This window comes from Lemur catta, chromosome 10 (genome assembly GCF_020740605.2).
Source record: "Lemur catta isolate mLemCat1 chromosome 10, mLemCat1.pri, whole genome shotgun sequence".
NCBI lineage: Eukaryota > Metazoa > Chordata > Mammalia > Primates > Lemuridae > Lemur > Lemur catta.
In genome coordinates, this window is record NC_059137.1 from 722729 (window position 1) to 740850 (window position 18122).

General features: G+C 51.6%; 1 protein-coding gene across 1 annotated transcript; it reads left to right on the forward strand.

Annotated features, from left to right (window-relative positions):
* The first annotated feature begins 584 nt into the window (after nt 1–584).
* Nucleotides 585–17574, forward strand: DPH7 (diphthamide biosynthesis 7). Its single transcript, XM_045563772.1, has 9 exons — nt 585–827; nt 1826–1959; nt 2671–2758; nt 4572–4666; nt 5604–5776; nt 6816–6885; nt 7002–7067; nt 7303–7475; nt 16293–17574. The coding sequence occupies exons 1-9, from the start codon at nt 678–680 to the stop codon at nt 16697–16699; spliced, it is 1356 nt and encodes a 451-aa protein (XP_045419728.1). The 5' UTR covers nt 585–677; the 3' UTR covers nt 16700–17574.
* The last annotated feature ends 548 nt before the right edge of the window (nt 17575–18122 follow it).

An 18122-nucleotide genomic window follows, 5' to 3' on the forward strand; every position in this document is an offset into this window, starting at 1 on the left:
TTGTAGCTGTGTATCAGGTGTCCCTTGGCTGTAGGTACCTGGTTCCTGAGGGTTTCATGTGCACCCCCCTCAGGTGTGTCCCCTGGTCCTCAGGTGCTCGTCCCAGCAGCTGCTCCTCTCTGCATGTGTCCAGATTCCCGTTTTGCGAGGGCACCATTTGTTCTGGATCAGGGCCCACCCTAACACCTCATGTTAACTTGTTTATTTCTGTAAAGACCTTCCAAAGGTCCCTTTCTGTGGTCCTGGGGGTTAGGACTTAATTATCTTTCTGGGAGGGACACAGGTCAACCTGTAAGTGTCCCACACTTGCCTTCCCCAGTCTTTTCCGTAGGTAGCGGGTGTTCGCGAAGGCTCCAGCCCCCAGGGAGCGATCGCGGGTCCTCGCCCCGCTCTGCCTTCGCTTTGCCCCCCGGAGGTGCCCCGCCCCGCCCCGCCCCGGGCAGGTGCGCCGCCGCGGTCCGCCGGCCGGCAGGGGGCGCGGGAGCCCGCCTCGCGGGGTGTCCGCCCGGCCGCCAGCTCCTGGCCGGAAGTCCCGCCCCGCGCCCCGGAACGAGTCTGAACAGGCGACTGTGGGAGAAGCTGCCCGGGCTGACCCTCGCGCTTCCGCCCTCGCCCGCCTGGTCCACGGCCCCGCAGCCTGCGTCTGGCGCCCCGAGTCGGCGTCGTCCGAAGGCCGGATGACGGGTGCCCGGCTGGTGCAGGCGGTGGACACCGAGCTCACCGCCGACTCGGTGGAGTGGTGCCCGCTGGACGGCCGCAGGCACCTGCTGGCGTGCGGCACCTACGAGCTGCGGAAGCCGGACGGCGGGCTCGGCGCCCAGAGCCAGGTGCGCGGCCCTCGTCCCGCGGGTGGAGCCGCTGTCTCAGGGAGGCGCAGCCGGCTGCACACGTTGAGACCTCTCTGGGCTGCAACGAGGGAGGCCGAGAGGAAGAAGTCCCGTGTGTAGAGTAACCCGGGAGGTGAAGGGACATTAGCCTTTTGGCCAGGACGTAGGTTAGAAACAGTTTAGAGTCTTGAGAGCAGAACGTTCTCTGTATACAGGTGTGGCTGAGGTTTATGGATGAAATCTATAGTACAGAGAAAATGGGATTTCTTGGCAATTATATCTAATCTCTGGAAGGCACCCATGAGAATACAAACCGGAACACTTTTAAGAGGGAGAAGGGGCCGGGCGCGGTGGCTCACGCCTGTAATCCTAGCACTCTGGGAGGCCGAGGCGGGTGGATCGCTCGCGGTCAGGAGTTCGAGACCAGCCTGAGCAAGAGCGAGACCCCATCTCTACCAAAAATAGAAAGAAATGATTTGGAGAGCTAAAAATCTATATAGAAAAAATTAGCCGGGCATGGTGGCACATGCCTGTAGTCCCAGCTACTCGGGAGGCTGAGGCAGTAGGATCGCTTAAGCCCAGGAGTTTGAGGTTGCTGTGAGCTAGGCTGATGCCACGGCACTCACTCTAGCCCGGGCAACAAAGCGAGACTCTGTCTCAAAAAAAATAAATAAATAAATAAGAGGGAGAAGGGTCACTGGAACGACAGGACTAAGTCAGGACTGCCCCTGGCAAACTGGGTTCCTTGGTTGCCCTATCCATAGCTGGTCCTCGCTGGTGACTTCAGAGGACCCTTCTTTACTGGGTCCAGGGGAGCTCACCTACTCTTTAATCATATGCAAGAAAAGAGACACTTCTCCAGCTCAGAAAACCAGAAGTTCTGCATCTAGGCAGAGTTCTACTCTGGCAAACCTTTTCGTTTCCTGGATCTCTTTTCCCATCCTTTGGGCCCCTCCATATCTTAGGGTAATCAGAAAATATGTCTGCATTTTTTGTAGAGTGGACTGGATCCTGATGAACCTCAAATCCGTTTAGGTCGGCTCTACCTGTACAGTTTCCATGAGGACAATTTCACTCACCCCCTGGTTGAGGTGCAAAGAAGAGATACTTCTGCAATCCTGGACATGAAATGGTACAGCTCTGATAACCGGCCTTGGTCCGAGCATCTGTTTGTCATGAGTATCTAATCACTTAATCAGGGGAAACCAATGCCTGATAGCCTTCAACAAGATAGGGAAACATCTGGGCTTTGGGTTTGTTTCTTTACTTTCCTACCCACCTGTTGGCACTTGGAGAGTGCTTTACTTGGGGCTTATTTCCTTTGTTATTTTCCTAGCCCTAGAGTTAGCATCAGTCTGGGAAGTGATGCAAGTTCTGATTTCATAAGCTGTAGAATCTTTTGTTTAGGAACAAAATTGTAGGCTCTAACCCGGTTTTGGAGCTGAAATTTAAATGCAGTCATGTGCTGCATGCTGATGTTTCATTCAATGACAGACCGTGTATTCAATGGTCCTGTGAGATTATAATGGAGCTGCCCTATGCAGGTATACCTTTTTAAAAACCTTTTATACCGTATTCTTACTGTAATTTTTCTATGTTAGGCTGGGTTTAGACACACAAATACTTACCACCATGTTAAAGTTGCCTACAGTACAGTCAGTACAGTCACATGGCATACAGGTTTGTAGGCTAGGAGTAATAGGCTATACCATAAGGCCCAAATGTATAGTGGGCTATACCACCTGGTATTGTGTAAGTACCCTCTATGCTGTTTCCAAAACGACAAAGTCGCCTACAGATGCTTTTCTTAGAACGTGGTCTGATGTGTGGGTTCTCTCCTTAGGTGCCACATCCCGGTGGCCGGCCATGCCCTGTTGGGCTTGGCAAATGCCAGTGGATCCATAGAGCTGTTCCGCCTGGTAGGATCTGAGGTCAGTGACGGGCCAGGCTCTGTGGGGTGGTAGGGACTTGAAAAGAGAGTTACGGAGGGAGGCTGTGCCGGTACAGATGTTTTTCCAGAATGATCTCTTTTCAATGGTGAGCTATACATAAATATTCTAAAATAGCATGGAGTCTATTTTAAATCGTATTGGGTTCTACATCTAACTCCAAGAGGAGGTCATCTCATGTGTCACTAGCAGAGGGCTGAAGTGACAGGCTGTTCATTCACCTGTCAGTGAGTCTGAAAGTTCTCTAAAGAAACCCTGGACAAGCATGTCTTGGGTTGATGGCAGCGCTAAGAGTAGCAATGAATTTCCTATGTGAAAATGGTATTTTTTTTTTTCCTTTTTCCAAGATGAAAGAAAGAAGAGTAGAAAATGCTATTTCTTGTTGATTATTGGGAAGCATATGATTCCTATATGAATTTTTCTTTTTTTTTTTTTTGGAGACAGAGTCTCGCTCTGTTGCCCAGGCTAGAGTGCTGTGGCATCAGCCTAGCTCACAGCAACCTCAAACTCCTGAGTTTAAGAGATCCTCCTGCCTCAGCCTCCCGAGTAGCTGGGACTACAGCCATGTGCCACCATGCCCAGATAATTTTTTGTATATATTTTTAGTTGTCCAGATAATTTCTTTCTATTTTTTTTTTTTTAAGTAGAGATGGGGTCTTGCTCTTGCTCAGGCTGGTCTCAAACTCCTGACCTCCAGCGATCCTCCCGCCTCAGCCTCCCAGAGTGCTAGGATTACAGGCGTGAGCCACCTCGCCCAGCCCCTATATGAATTTTTCAAGTGTCTACAGTGATCCTGCACCATGCACTTGGAAAATGACTTCATCTGATTGTTGTGGGTTAAGGGGGAACAGGTTGTCACATAGTGGAGTGACGTAAATAGCCCACGAGGCCATGTCCTGACTCTGGGCGGAAGGGACACACACTAGGTGTAGGTGCTGTAAGTGGGGCTGGGCCACAGGTCCAGCTGGCCTTGGATTCATGGCAGTGAAGGGCCTTGCTTCCGGCCAGTTCAGGGCAGCCACCCCGTCTTAGAAATGAGGGAAGCAGTTGACTACGGAAGACTATGGGCCCAAGGACCAGGTTTCAAGGCAGGAGCACATGAACCCAAGAAAGGACTGATACAGCAGCCTGCCGGGAGCCTGTCGATGGAATTAAGCACTGGCCAGGTTGTTTAGGTATTTACATTTACATAGTTCTGAGACAAGAGAAAAAACATTTGAATAGCCAGTTGTACCTTCTGGAATGAAAACCAGAGGAAAGTCCCCATTGTCACTGTCTCTGGAGACAGCTGCCAGCATCCCTGGAGGCCTGGGGTGGTGAGGAATGTGCCACGGTGGTCTGGAGCCTGCCCAGGCTTCTTGAGGGAGTGCACAGCCAGCGAGTGGGTGTGAGACTCGGGGTCTCCTTGCCTCTCGGTCGTGTGGGGCAGGGACATCCTCCTGCACGTGAGCGAACTCCAGTGTCCTCGGGTCCTTCTCAGTGCACACGGCAGGGGGCCAACATTGGGTGACCGTGTACATCAGTGACTGAGGCACTGCATTCATGTAGGGAGTAATTGAGGGAACCACGACTTACCTGAACATGAAGAAAAATCCTCTTGGGGTTCTGGGGCAGTTTCCCTTCTTCTCCCCATAGACAGGATCTCACTATGTTGTCCAGGCTGGTCTCAAATGCCTGGCCTCAAGTGATCCTCCTGCCTCAGCCTCCCAGAGTGCTGGGATTATAGGTGTGAGCCACCTGGCCTGGCCTGGCCTGGGGCTGTTTCCTTTTGACAGAGTTCCTTTCTTTCCAGTAGGAGAGCAGGTTCGAACTACAGCCATTATCCAGCCTTGCCCTGGGGGAGCATTGTCTGGCTTTGTCCCTGGATTGGTCCACCGGGAAAACTGGAAGGTGAGGGCCAGGCTTGGTCAGGTGCCCTGAGTCTGTCTTCTAGGGTCGATTCCTGTTTCCATGCTTTAGAGCAGGGGTCCCCAGCCTTTTTGGCACCAGGAAGACAGTCTATCCATGGGCAGGGTCAGGCGGGGATGCGAGCGACAAGGAGTGGCTGTAAATACAGATGAAGCTTCACTCTCTGCCACTCACCACTTGCTGTGTGCCTCCCATCCGCGTTTCCTAAGTTTCCTGGAAGACGATTTTTCCGGGAGGAAGAGGGCAGGAGCGGGAGGGAAACAGTACTCCAGGGCCCAGTCTTTAGACCAGGGTTGGGGCCACCTTCTGTTAGCCTTTTTTTTCTTTTTTAAAGAAACAGAGTCTTGCTCTCTCTGTCACCCAGGCTGCAGTGCAGTGGCATCACCGTAGCTCACTGCAGCCCTGAACTCTCGGGCTGCAGCAGTCCTGCCTCAGCCTCCCTAGTAGCTGGGACTATAGGCACTGCCACCTCATCCAGCTAATTCAGCTCACTTTTTCGTACCTCTCTAGAGATGGGGTCTCGCTGTGTTGCCCGGGCTGGTCTTGAACTCCTAGGCTCAAGCAACCCTCCTGCCTTGGCCTCCCGAGTTGCCAGGATTACGAGTGTGAGCACCATGCCCAGCCTGTTAGCCTGGATTGTGCTCCCGAGACCTGGGAATAGTACTCCCCATCCTAATCTTAAAAAAAAAAATTTCCAGCATTTTAGATAAAGGGTAATAGTATTTTTATCCTGATAAGTTAATACTGGCTTCTTTGACAAGCTGAGTGGTAGTTTTGGCCTTTGTCAGATGCCCAGGCAGGTCCCTGAGGCGTGTCCACATTCCACGTCCGTGGGGGCCTCTCCTAGGACAGGGCGCGAAAGTGGGAGAGGTTGGTGAATGAAGTGCGGCTGGGCTTCCCCACTGGTTCCTGTGTCTAGGGCCAGTGACCGTCCCTGGAAAATCATCAGCAGTGACTCCAGGGGGCAGCTCCACCTGCTGACGGTGGGCGAGACGGAGCCCAGTCTGCAGAAAGTGTCCTCCTGGCAGGCGCATCACTTTGAGGCCTGGATTGCTGCTTTTGACTATTGGCAGACAGAAACCGTGTATTCAGGTCAGTGCCGCTCCCTGGACACAGGCCTCCCCCGGGGGGGGGGGGGGGGGGAGGCGCCCGCCAGGGCTGGTCCTGGTCCCCCTGGGATTTCGAAGGCCTTCTGTGGAGACTGTTCCTTCCGGGACGAAAGCTGTAGTTGGCACTCGTCACTTAGCTGTCCCTTAGAAAGCAAAGCGCAGGTTGCCTCTGGCGTTGCAGGACCCTGGGTGGTGCTGGCCTGTCTCTGCGGTGCCCTCAGCTTCACCTCCTTTGCATGTGCTCCTAGGCATTGGCTTCCAGGCTTTGCCTGATACCTGCAGGTACAGTGCTGGATTTCAGGCTTGTCTTCTGAAAGAAGAGGAAGCATGGGAGAAATAGGATTACTTTCCTGGTCTTGGTTGGTATTTTGGGGGTGCTGGTGTGGGAGCGAGAGGGCCTAGGAATGGGGTAGGTTTGGTCAGACCAGCACCCCCAAACCACTGATTGTGGTTCAGTGCACAGCTCCTCTGTTCTTCCCATCCTTCCCGTTCCCCTAAAACACGTGCAGGGCTGTCTTTCCCTGGCAGGTTACACAGAGCATTTCCCCTTGAAACGCGTGTACTGTGCTGGAGTTTCCAGACACTGGAGAGGTGCTCCTGTGGCTCTTTTTCATCTCTGTGCTCAGGGTTCTGTGATGGGGCGGCCGGGGTCTTGGCATCCAGGCTGCAGCTGCTGGAGCCCTAAGAGACGCGGTTTAGCCGCATGTGACGTGGCAGTTACTGTCATGAGTAGTGGTCACGTGAAACTAAATGCCCCTGCAATTTCCACTTGTTCCCTTTCATCCCTACAGGTGGAGCCTGTTGACATTTCCCTTCTCCTTGCCAGCCTGGCTTCAAGTCTGCAGACAGTTAGGCACCTGTGACTGTCCTAGTGTCATTTCTGGGCTTCTCGTTCCGTGGCAACCTGAAGCCACCCAGGAAAGTCACCCGAGGAGACTGCCTGACAGACAGCTCGTCTCGCTGGGAAATGGCCGTTTCCTGTTGTCACTACCGTTGTTGACAGCGTCTCTGTTTCCACGCAGGGGGGGACGATGGCCTTCTGAAGGGCTGGGACACCAGGGCACCCAGCAAGCCTGTGTTCAGCAGCGCGAGGTAACCGGCCCGGGTCCGACACGGCGCCAGCCCCAGCAGCCCCGCTCCTCCTCCGTGGGCCTCCCCCCGCACGAGCCTCGCGGCCCTGCCCGCTCAGGCGTGGCCTTGTCTTGCAGACACTGCATGGGCGTGTGCAGCATCCAGAGCAGCCCCCACCGGGAGCACGTCCTGGCCACGGGCAGGTGAGTCGCCGGAGCGGGTCAGGGGTCCCTCTCCCGTCCTTTGCACCCTCTCCTCGTGGGACCTTCAGTGTGTGGTCTGGCCAGCTCTCAAACGGGAGTGTAGGCGTCAGGGTTTGGGAAGGGGACTTCATCTCGAGGGCGAGTGGGAGGGTCCCCAGGAGATGCCACCCAGGGGCCTTGGGGAGCAAGCGAGGGCGGGCTTTGCTGCAAGTCCGCTGCGGTTGGTCGGTTTCAGCTACGATGAGCACGTTCTGCTGTGGGACACTCGGAACATGAAGCAGCCGTGTGCAGACACACCTGTGCAGGGTGGGGTGTGGAGGCTCAGGTGGCACCCTGTCCACCAGCACCTGCTCCTGGCGGCCTGTATGCACAGCGGCTTTAAGATCCTCGACTGCCACAAGGCGATGGGTGAGTGCGGCCCCTGGCAGCCGGGCCTCAGGGCAGGAGCTCCCAGTTCCCTGCCCCCTTGCCTTGCACGCTCTTCCTCATCTTCCTCACGTTCCCAGGGCCACAGCCTAGACCTCGTGGTCTGTAACCGCGCCGACTCCAGAACCCGAGTTTCAGGAACTCTGTGCCCTGGCCATTGTTTCCTGCTGAGCAGCCCCACGGTGCTGGTTTCGCCTGCATTTCAGCAGTTCTCTGACCTGCCGGTTACTCTCTCACGGCACTTACCCACCCGTCCTTCTCCCAGGGTCTTCCTGCCTGTGAGCAGTCTGGGCTCCACGGTCTGAGGTCCCCAGTGGGCTCCCTTCTGGCGCTGTCTGGGCGGAACCCGGCGTTGTTGGGGACGCTGTCCTCTGTGCCTGAGCCGGGGAGTGTGGTGCAGGGGGACACCCACTGGCGGCGCCCTCCCCTCGGGCCCATGCCCCGGTGGTCCTCGCACTGCCTGTGGTCCTCCACATCCCTCCTGTCAGAGCAGTTCCACGTGTTCGCTCCTCAAAGCCCCAACACCCCTCTTCCCTGCTCACTCTCAGCTCTCCATCTCCCTCCTCCCTACTCCAAAAAGAAGTGATCAGAAAACGCCGTCTTCCCATCGGCCTTCCTGGGCCTTTCTGCGTCGCCTGCGTGCGCTGCCTTCTCTCGCGCAGCGGCTGGACCCTCTCTGTCCTTGCCGGCACCCTCTGCCCTCCGCCCAGGAGCCGCCTGAGGCGCTGCTCTGTCTCCGCAGCCTCAGTTTCCCAGCCCCTCTGCGCCGCCCCTGCTGTTACTCAAACACACTGTAACGTTGCGCATCTTAGGACTGAGCGTCTAATTCACACAGGCATTTATAGCGGTAAACTTGCCTCCGAGCACTGCTTTTGCTACATCCCACACGCTTTGGTGTGTATTGTATCTTTATTTTCTAATTTCCTTACAATTTTTTCTTTGACCATTGGTTCTTTATGTGTGTGTTGTATATTTTCCACATTTCTATGAGGTGTCCCAAATTTCTTTCTGTTACTGATTTCTAATTTGGTTCTACTGTGGAGTTCTTTCAAGTTTGTCGAGACTTGTTTGTGGCCTAGAGCGTGGTCTGTCTTGGAGAATGTTCTGTGCACTGGAGAAGAGTATGTGTTCTGGGGTCACTGGGTAGAGTGATCTGTAGACATCTGCTAGGTCTCATTGGGTTATAATGTTCATATCTTCTTCTTGTTTTATTATTATTATTTTTAGAGACAGGATCTCACTCTGTCACCTGGGCTAGAGTGCAGTGGCACGATCATAGCTCCATGCAGGGTTGAACTCCTGGGCTCAAGTAATCTTCCTGCCTCAGCCTCCCGAGTAGCTGGGACTACAGGTGCCACCATGCCCGGCTAATTTTTAAATTATTTTAGAGATAGGATCTTGCTGTCTTGCCCAGGCTGGTCTTTTTTTTTTTTTTTTGAGACAGAGTCTGACTCTGTTGCCCGGGCTAGAGTGAGTGCCGTGGCGTCAGCCTAGCTCACAGCAACCTCAAACTCCTGGGCTCAAGCGATCCTCCTTCCTCAGCCCCTGAGTAGCTGGGACTACAGGCATGCGCCACCATGCCCAGCTAATTTTTTCTATGTACATTTTTAGTTGTCCAGCTAATTTGTATTTTTTTAGTAGAGACAGGGTCTTGCTCTTGCTCAGGCTGATCTCGAACTCCTGACCTCGAGCGATCCACCCACCTCGGCCTTCCAGAGTGCTAGGATTACAGGCGTGAGCTACCGCGCCCGGCCGGGTCTTGAAGTCCTGGCCTCAAGCGATCCTCCTGCTTTGGCCTCCCAAAGCTGTGGGATTGTAGGTGTGAGCCACTGTGCCTGGCCTCTGCTAGTTCCTTACCGATCTCCCATCTGTTCAATATTGAAAGTGGGGTATTGAAGTCTCCAGCTATCACTGTAGAATTGTCTATGTCTGCCTTGTTTCTGTCAGTTTTTGCTTCATGTATTTTGGGGCTCTGTTTTTAGATGCATGTATGTTTATAATTCTTGTATCTTCCAGATGTTTGACCCTTTTTTCAATATAAAGTGTCCTTCTTTATATTTAGTAACATTTTTTGTTTTAAAGTCAACTTTGAAGGCCGGGCGTGGTGGCTCACGCCTGTAATCCTAGCACTCTGGGAGGCCGAGGCGGGAGGATCCTTCGAGCTCAGGAGTTCGAGACCAGCCTGAGCAAGAGCAAGACCTCGTCTCTATTAAAAATAGAAAGAAATTAGCTGGACAACTAAAAATATATAGAAAAAATTATCTGGGTGTGGTGGCATGTGCCTATAGTCCCAGCTACTCGGGAGGCTGAGGCAGAAGGACTGCTTGAGCCCAGGAGTTTGAGGCTGTTGTGAGCTAGGCTGACGCCACGGCACTCTAGCCCAGGCAACAGAGTCAGACTCTTTCTCAAAAAAAAAAAAATAAAGTCAACTTTGAGATTAGTGTGGCTCTTCAGCTTTCTTACGGTGGCTGCTGTGTGGTACATCTTTTTCCATTCTTCCACCTTCAGTCTGTTCCTGGCTTTGAATCTGAAGCCTGTCTCCAGCCAAGCTGTGTGTTTTTCCCAGTGACCTGTGCCCTCCTCGGTGCCTCACGGCAAGAGGCTTGTGATGCCGCCTTGTCCGTGGTTGTGGCGTGAGCTCTGCCCCCTCTGCAGGTGCTGTCTGCGGGTCTCTCCACTGCAGAGCTGCCATTTCCCCTTTGTACTCAGCAAATGATCTGTGGTGAGAGTCTTTGAACCTATAAACAAGTGTTTCTAATCAGACTTTTCACCCAGTCCAGTGATGATTCTTGCCTAAATAAATCATTGCTGTGATAATTGTAGAATGATTTTCTAACTTTTATTGTACCTTCTACATTTATTAATTAGCATTCTTTTCTAAGATGGAGCTTTTCCTTTGTATCTGTCTGTATTTTATATCCACGTAGATACATGGGCTTTATGTTATTCAGTGGGTCATAATCCATTATTGTGATTGTTCAAATGTTCAAATCGTCCCAGAGTTCAACCATGAAAGCCCCTTTAAAGCTGGCTTCTCGGTTCTTTTCATACATCCCATTGTCTTTTTTTGAACATTTCCTTACATTTTGACACAAGATACTCCAGGTTCGTTTTGTATTTTATCGCTGCCATTCCTGATACCAGCTGTTTCTGCAGGAAGTCCTGGATCCTCTTAGCGGTGAATTGTGTTTTAAAAGCAAGATTTGATTGTCCTTTTAGCTCCTGGAGTGTCGCGGGTGTGTGTGTGTGTGTGTGTGTTACGAGCATGAGTTCGTCGTGACATCTCTAATTCCAGTCCAATGCCACGGTGTTCTCTTGCCCTCCCCATTCCGCGTGCACCTCCCTTCTCCAGTAAGAACCCTGGTGCCCAGCAAACGTTTACTTACCTGCTTGATCTTACAGAGTTGCTACTGGTACTACCAAAACACACCTACTGAGGAAATTCAAGATGTTTCTGTAGTTCATTTTTTTAGATTGAGGTGTATATAGTCAAACTCCTGTGGCCGGGCGCAGTGGCTCATGCCTGTAGTCCCAACTGCTTTAGGAGGCTGAGGCGGGAGGATTGTGTGAGTTCAGGAGTTTGAAACCAGCTTGGGCAACATAGTGAGACCCCGTCTTTAAAAAAAAAAAAAAAAAAAAAAATTAAGTTCTAGTGTTCTATACCACTGTAGGATAACTAAAATTAACAATAATATATAGTTTCAAATAGCTAGAAGGAGGATATTGAATGTTCCCAATGCAAAAAAAGGATAAATGTTTAAGATAATGGATATACTAATTACCATGATCTGCTCAGCATACGTTACATACATTATATGCATTGAAACATCACTGTGTACCCTATGAATAGGTACAATAAAAACAAATTCTGGAAGATAAAATAAGCAAATGTCCAGAAAAAAGTTACTTGGATTAGTTTTGTGTGTGTGTGAGGCTATCTGAAATACAATTAGATTGATTTGATTCGTTTTTTTAAGGATTTTTCTTCATCATTAATTTTTATCTTTTAAATGTATAAAAGCATTAACAATGTTGCAGATGTTAAAATTACACAGAAAATATGCTCTGAGGAGTGCAGGTCCTTCCCTATCCCTCTGTCTCCTTCCCGCTCACTGAGTGTTGGTACCAGTCTCATTAGTTTTGGGTTATAATTGTGTTCTTTGCAGAAATAAGTATAAATATGTATATATAATTTTTCCTTTTTTATAACATGAAACATAACATTCTACATATATTCTTTTCTTTGCTTATTTCATATAAAAATAGATCCTTGAAATCACTCCAGGTTCACTGAGATCTTCATGTTCTTTCTCGCAGCGACGGGGTCTTGCTGTGTCTCAGGCTGGGGGCGGTGGCGCGGCCATGCTCCCTGGCCGCCGTCTCCCGGGGACGGGATCCTCCCCGTAGCTGGGCCCGCAGGCGCACCGTCACGCCCCACTGATTTTTTTTTTTGGTACAGATGGGAAACAGATAACATTTATGTAATTTCCATATTATTTTCTGTTCTTGCCCCGCCTGTTTTTCCTCAGTCTTAGCTCAGAGCTGAGTATGTTTCGCGCTCGAGTCCTGGTGTTAGCGGTTCTTGCCCTCTTCCGTCCGGGTGGAGCTTGTCCCCTGACAGACCCTTGAGGAAAGGCTCTTGAGGACGGTGGTCCCTGAATTCTCACGTGCTCAGCCCTTTTTCTGTGGCCTTACCACTCGAAGGCAAACCTGCCAGTTCGTCCTTGATTCACGCGCCTTTGCTGGGCGCCTGGAACGCGGCCCGCCCGGCGGCCGTTCCCGGGGCTCTGCTGTCAGGCAAGGGCCCGTGCGCGATCTGCTCTTTCTGTCTGGAGGAGCTGATGATTTTTCCTAAACTATTTTTTTAAAAATTATGGTAAAATACGTATAAAACATGCCATTTTGACCATTTTAATTGTGTACTTCAGTGGTTATGAAACATGTTCAAAATGTTGCGCAGTCATCACTCTGTTTACTTCCCAAACCTTTCCATTGCCCCAGACTTTTTCTTTGAGCTCGTGGTAACTTCTAATTCACTGTCCATCCCTACGAATCTGCCCAGTCCAGATACTTGATAGACGTGGGGTCACACGACACGCGTCCTTTTGTACCTGGCTTCCTGCTCGTAGCTTGGTGTTCTCAAGGCCCCCCCATGCCGCAGCGTGTGTCGGAATTTCCTTGTTAAGACCGTGGGGACAGACCACATTTTGTCTGTCTGTCACACACTGGTGCACATCTGGGCTGTTTCCACCTTTTGCCTGCGGCACTTTTGCACCCTTGCTAGTGAATGGCTTTCTTAGGGTCTGTCTCAGAGGCCGCCTGTCAGGGACTTTGTAAGCCTTTTTCATAAACAGATTTCGTTTTTGAAAGACTTTTATTTCTGGAAAGTGTTCTTGGTTTTTAAATGTCAATTCCATTTCATTGTTTTGTTTTCTCCAGAAATTCTAGTTTTCTCTGTTGGATCCTCTTTTCATTTCGGTCCGTCTGATCCTCCCTACGTCTTCCTCTCACTTTCCTCCTCATAGCTGTTGCCTGCCACTTCAGTGCCTACAGTTAATTTTCCAGTTGAATCCTTTTTCCCTTGTGCGCCTTGTATTTGATATCTTTTTTTAAAGATGGTTTTGTCTTTTTCTGGTCTGAGCATTTGACTTTCTGTGCCAGGGTGGGGCTTCCCTATGCAGTGGTCAGTGGGGATCCAGGGACCGTGAGGAAATGGGCCAGGGGCGGACTCTCAGGAGTGGGTGCTGAAGGTCCAAATGCCCCGAGGAGCCAGGCTCCATGGCTCACACTGATAATTCCAGCACTTTGGGAGGCCGAGGCAGGAGGATTGCTTGAGGCCAGGAGTTCAAGACCAGCCTGGGCAACATAGCAAGACCCTGTTTCTACAAAAAATAAGGACAGTTAGCCGGGCGTGGTGGCACAGATGAGGCACAGTCAGGCACAGATGAGACGTTTTCACTGGAGGTTTCTCGGATGTCTGGATCTCAAGTTACCGTCCTTGGTTTCCCGCCTAGCTGCCAGCACCTTCGGAGCCAAGCAGGAAAGGTTACCCTTGTTTAATGTGTCAGCTTTTACCTGCCCCTGGTTCTCAGCCGATCCCCTGTGCTTGTGTCCCCTGACCTGTCCCTTCAGCTTCTCCCAGTGACCCTCCAGTTTGATGCCACAGCTGCTATAGGGCCAGTTGCCCAGGCAGAGGCTGGGGAGACCCGGGAGTGTGTCTGGTTCCCCGGTCAACTCTCACCCCACGGTCCGAGGAACCTCATTTCTGGGCCTGTCTGGAGAACTGCAGTGAGAACAGTGTGTTCCCCACCCTGCCAGCCCAGTTCCAGCCTGCTTTGATCTGCTGAGCCAGTTACCACTCACTGACCTACTTCCCACCTGTAGAATTTTCTTTCCTTCTTATTTGTTGTCATTTGCTGTCCTGTGTCTGTGCCTTTTTAATTCTCTGTACTGTCATTTTTGGGAAGAAGAAGAAAAGAAACAGTTGTGTTTGTTCTGCTATTTCTCTCAAGTCCCCCCACTGCGTGCAGGCCACTCTAGCCCACCTTACCGTGCGCTGTCCTGCGGGGGCTGCATCTGGTCCCCAGCCCGTCCCTTCTCCTGAAGTCAACTTGGAGCCCACAGCCTCTACCGCTCGGCCACTCCTAAACCAAACGGTGCCACCTCAAACCTGCTTCTTCACTTCTTAGAAATTGGTGCCTCCTTTCAGCGTCCCGGGTCTCAGACTGAGGAGTTCTGTCTTTGCCTTCTCCGGTCATCGTTCCCCTTTCCCTCCGACGCCCTGCCAGTGCATCCGGTCCGTGCCCCCAGGGGCTCCAGCTGGTGCTCGGCACCTTCCCGCAGCTGGCCTGGCTGCTGTGCCTCCCGCTGCACCTTTCCGCTGTGCTCTCGGCCCACGGTCAGGTCCTCACACAGCCGTGACCTTTGTAAAAACATGAACCATGCGAAGTATCCAGTGGCTTCCACACCACTGGGATAAAATTTTGGGATCCAGCCCCTGCCTGCCCCTGGCTGCATGTTCGCCCTCTCCACGGCCACACCGCTCTGCTGTCCCCCAAACACACTGGGCTCGTAGGCTCACGCACTTGCTGCTTCACATCTTCACCCCTCGGCGTGTTTGTTTTTTCTTTTTGTTTTTAGAAACAAGGTCTCACTCTGTCGCCCAGGCTGGACTGCAGTGGTGTGATCATAGCTCACTGCAGCCTCCAACTCCTGGCCTCAAGCAATCCTCCGGCCTCAGCTTCCCAAGCAGCTGGGACTACAAGTGCATGCCACCATGCCCAGCTAATTGTTCTTATTTTTTGTAGAAACGGGGTCTTGCGATGTTGCCCAGGCTGGTCTAGAACTCCTGGCCTCAAGCAATCCTCCTGCCTCGGCCTCCCAAAGTGCTGAAATTATCAGTGTGAGCCATGGTGCCTGGCTCCTCAGGGCATTTGGACCTTTAGCACCCACTCCTGAGAGTCCCGTCCCTGTCCTATTTCTTCACGGCACTGATCCCCCCCGGCAGTGCCTTGTGTCCATTCATTCATGGTCTCTCTGCCCTTCCAGAGTGAGCTCTGTGAGACGCAGACTCTGTCTTATTACCTTTCTGAAGCCTTAGAAGAGGCCCTGGCCAGGAGCTGGTGTGTTGAGTGACTGTTGGGTGAAAGACGAGCTGAGGTCCTTCCTGCCCAGTGACACAGGGCAGCGTCTCCCAGAGACGGCAGCAGCTTCATCCGGGGCTTCCTTCCCAGGGCTGGCCCATGCATGCTGCCCCAGCGCCCCTGTGGCCGTCTGGAAGGTTCAGCCTCTTGCCCCCCCTTGGATCCACCTCTGGGCTCAGGGAGCTGGGTCTCCTGTGCTGTGACTCCATTCCTGGCGTGTTTCCTGATTCCAGCATCCTCCTGGTCTGCCCTCGGCCTGCCTTCCTCAGTGCTCATTCTGGTTCCGACTCAGACCACTGGCACTGATCCCTGTGTTTCAGAGGTAGCCATGACAGCCCCTTTAGAGCATTGTGACCATCCAGGCTCACAGAAAACCTGAGTGGCCTCCTGGCCTTCCAGAGCCAGGCAGCCCCCAGCTGGCTAAAGGCTTCTACGTCTGCACCCCCAGCTTACCTCCTCCTGGCTCTCCACGACTGGTCTCTCAGCCCTGGCCTGGCCTCCTGACCCCAGACACCTGAGATGTGGCCACGCTTTGTCATTTCTTCCTGGTCGTCATGTCCCTTGCGCACCATCCATTGCTGTGCACTGTCTGGATCGCTCCCAGGCCTGTTTCCATCCTGCCCTCCCTCCTCCAGGTGCCACGACCACTTACCACAGAGAAACTGCTCATGCTTCACCCGTCAGTGACCCCCTTTGATGCCACAATCCAAACCCTGAAGTGGGGCGTGTGGTGCTGCAGCTGTAGCAGCTCGGCTGTGCCGTGGCCTTTCTCACCTTGGCCTGTACACACACTCCCTGTTTCCCATACAGCCCCTTCCCTCCTGTCTAGCCAAGTCCTTTGTCCTTTGCTTTTAAGTCTTGACTGAGTTATGTCCCCCTCTGAGAAGTTTTTGTTACGTTCTCCAACTTGGAAAAGCACCCCTCACGTGTGGCCCTATAGTTCCAGCTGATTCCTCTGAGGAACACGTCCTGTGTGCACTGCAAGGGGAAATGTCTGTTTTCTTCTCCACCTGTCTGTCCAGGTCTTAATGCCTCTGCGTGACCCACAGGGACTGCTCCCGGTGGAGTCTCCCCTTAAGGGTAGACAGGGGCATTGGTTGGGGCTGATCAACTCTGGGTAACATTGTTTCCTGTGTTCTCCTGTCTCTCGCCCCAGAGGAGAGGCAGGAAGCGACAGTCTTGGTGTCCCACGCGTTGCCCAACTCACTGGTGTATGGAGCCGACTGGTCCTGGCTTCTCGTGCGTTCTCCACAGCCCGTCCCCTCGTGGTCCTGTCCTCAGAGCCACCCAGGAGCCAGAGCAGCAGACCTCAAGGTTGTAGGTGGGTTGCCAGCACCCTCTCTTGAACACATAGTGGATGACGACAGGGAGGGCCCTGCCATACTCCACAGTGGCATCGAGCTACTCACAGAGAACAAGAGGAAGACTGGCATGGAACTGCACCCCAAAGCAGCCAAGCCCTGTGACCAAGACACGTACCCGGAAAGGGTGAACTCGGCTGTCAGCCTCCTGGCCACTTGCTCCTTCTATGACCATGCTCTCCACCTCTGGAAGTGGGGGTGACCTGGGCTCAAGATCATGAAGACCATTCCCACAAGGAAACCAAGAGTGTGACTTTGTGAGGGAACTGCCCATGGCTCGTTTGAGATTTGTCACTGCAACCCTGCAGGCAACTGGACCATCAGAACAGCCGCTGGCTCCCACACGGGGCCGTGGGGTTGGACCGGGTGGTGCTGTCTGGCTGTGAGTGGGGAAGAGACTTGGTTTCAGAGAACAGACTTGTTAGTGTCTCAGGTAGATTTTGACTCTCAGCCCTTCATACATGTTCAAGCACCTATGTATGTTAATTAAATGAAGTTTAAGAAGAAAAAAAGTTACTTTATAACATCAGAAGTAATTTCAAATGAACACTTTAAAAGATCACCTCATTGTAGCACCAGAAGTGCTTGTACAGGTTTGGCATCCCTAATCCACACATCCGAAATTTTAAATGCTCCAAAATCGGAAACTTTTTAAATGTAGACATGTCTCCACAAGTGGAAAATTCCATACCTGACTTTGTGACAGGTTGCATATATTATTATATTATTAATATAATATTTTCACATAATTATATTATGTGAAATGTGTATAAGGTGTATATGAAACAACTGAATTTCATGTTTAAACTCAGATCCATCCCATTCCCAAAATAACTCATTGTGTAGATGTACAAATATTCCAAAATCCGAAAGAATCTGAAACTTGTAACCCTTGGTCCCAAGCATTTCTGATGAGGGATGCTCCACCTGTATTAGACCCCTGTGCAGATAAACAAAAGGAAGAAATATATGTATGTCCTGAGTTGCGTTAGGGGGTCATAAACTGGAAATATGTGAAGTCAGTGTGAGGCACTAATGACTCCATCATTGTGGCATTAAAAAAACTATTTGCTTCTATAACTTGTTTGGCTTGAAAAAAATTATAAAAAAGAAAAAAAAAAAAAACTATTGGCTTCCAAATCTGGGACAGATGGTGCCTGCAGGAACAAACTAGATGTGTGACACCTGACTCCCACTTTGAATATTCTTGTCTCTGGGTGGAACTGTGTGGTTCAAGTACAGGCCGCTGTAAAATTGGTCAAATCCTCAGCATTTACTAACATACATAGGTGTTTAGAAGCAGAAAACATGCACTTCTATCCTTTGCTATTTTTTTTTTTTTTTTTTGAGACAGTCTTGCTCTGTTCCCCGGGCTAGAGTGCTGTGGCGTCAGCCCAGCTCACAGCAACCTTAAACTCCTGGGCTCAAGCGATCCTCCTCCCTCAGCCTCCCGAGTAGCTGAGACTATAGGCATGTGCCACCATGCCCGGCCAATTTTTTCTGTATATATTTTTAGTTGTCCATATAATTTCTTTCCATTTTTAGTAGAGACAGGGTCTCGCTCTTGCTCAGGCTGGTCTCGAACTCCTGAGCTCAAACAATCCACCCACCTCGGCCTCCCAGAG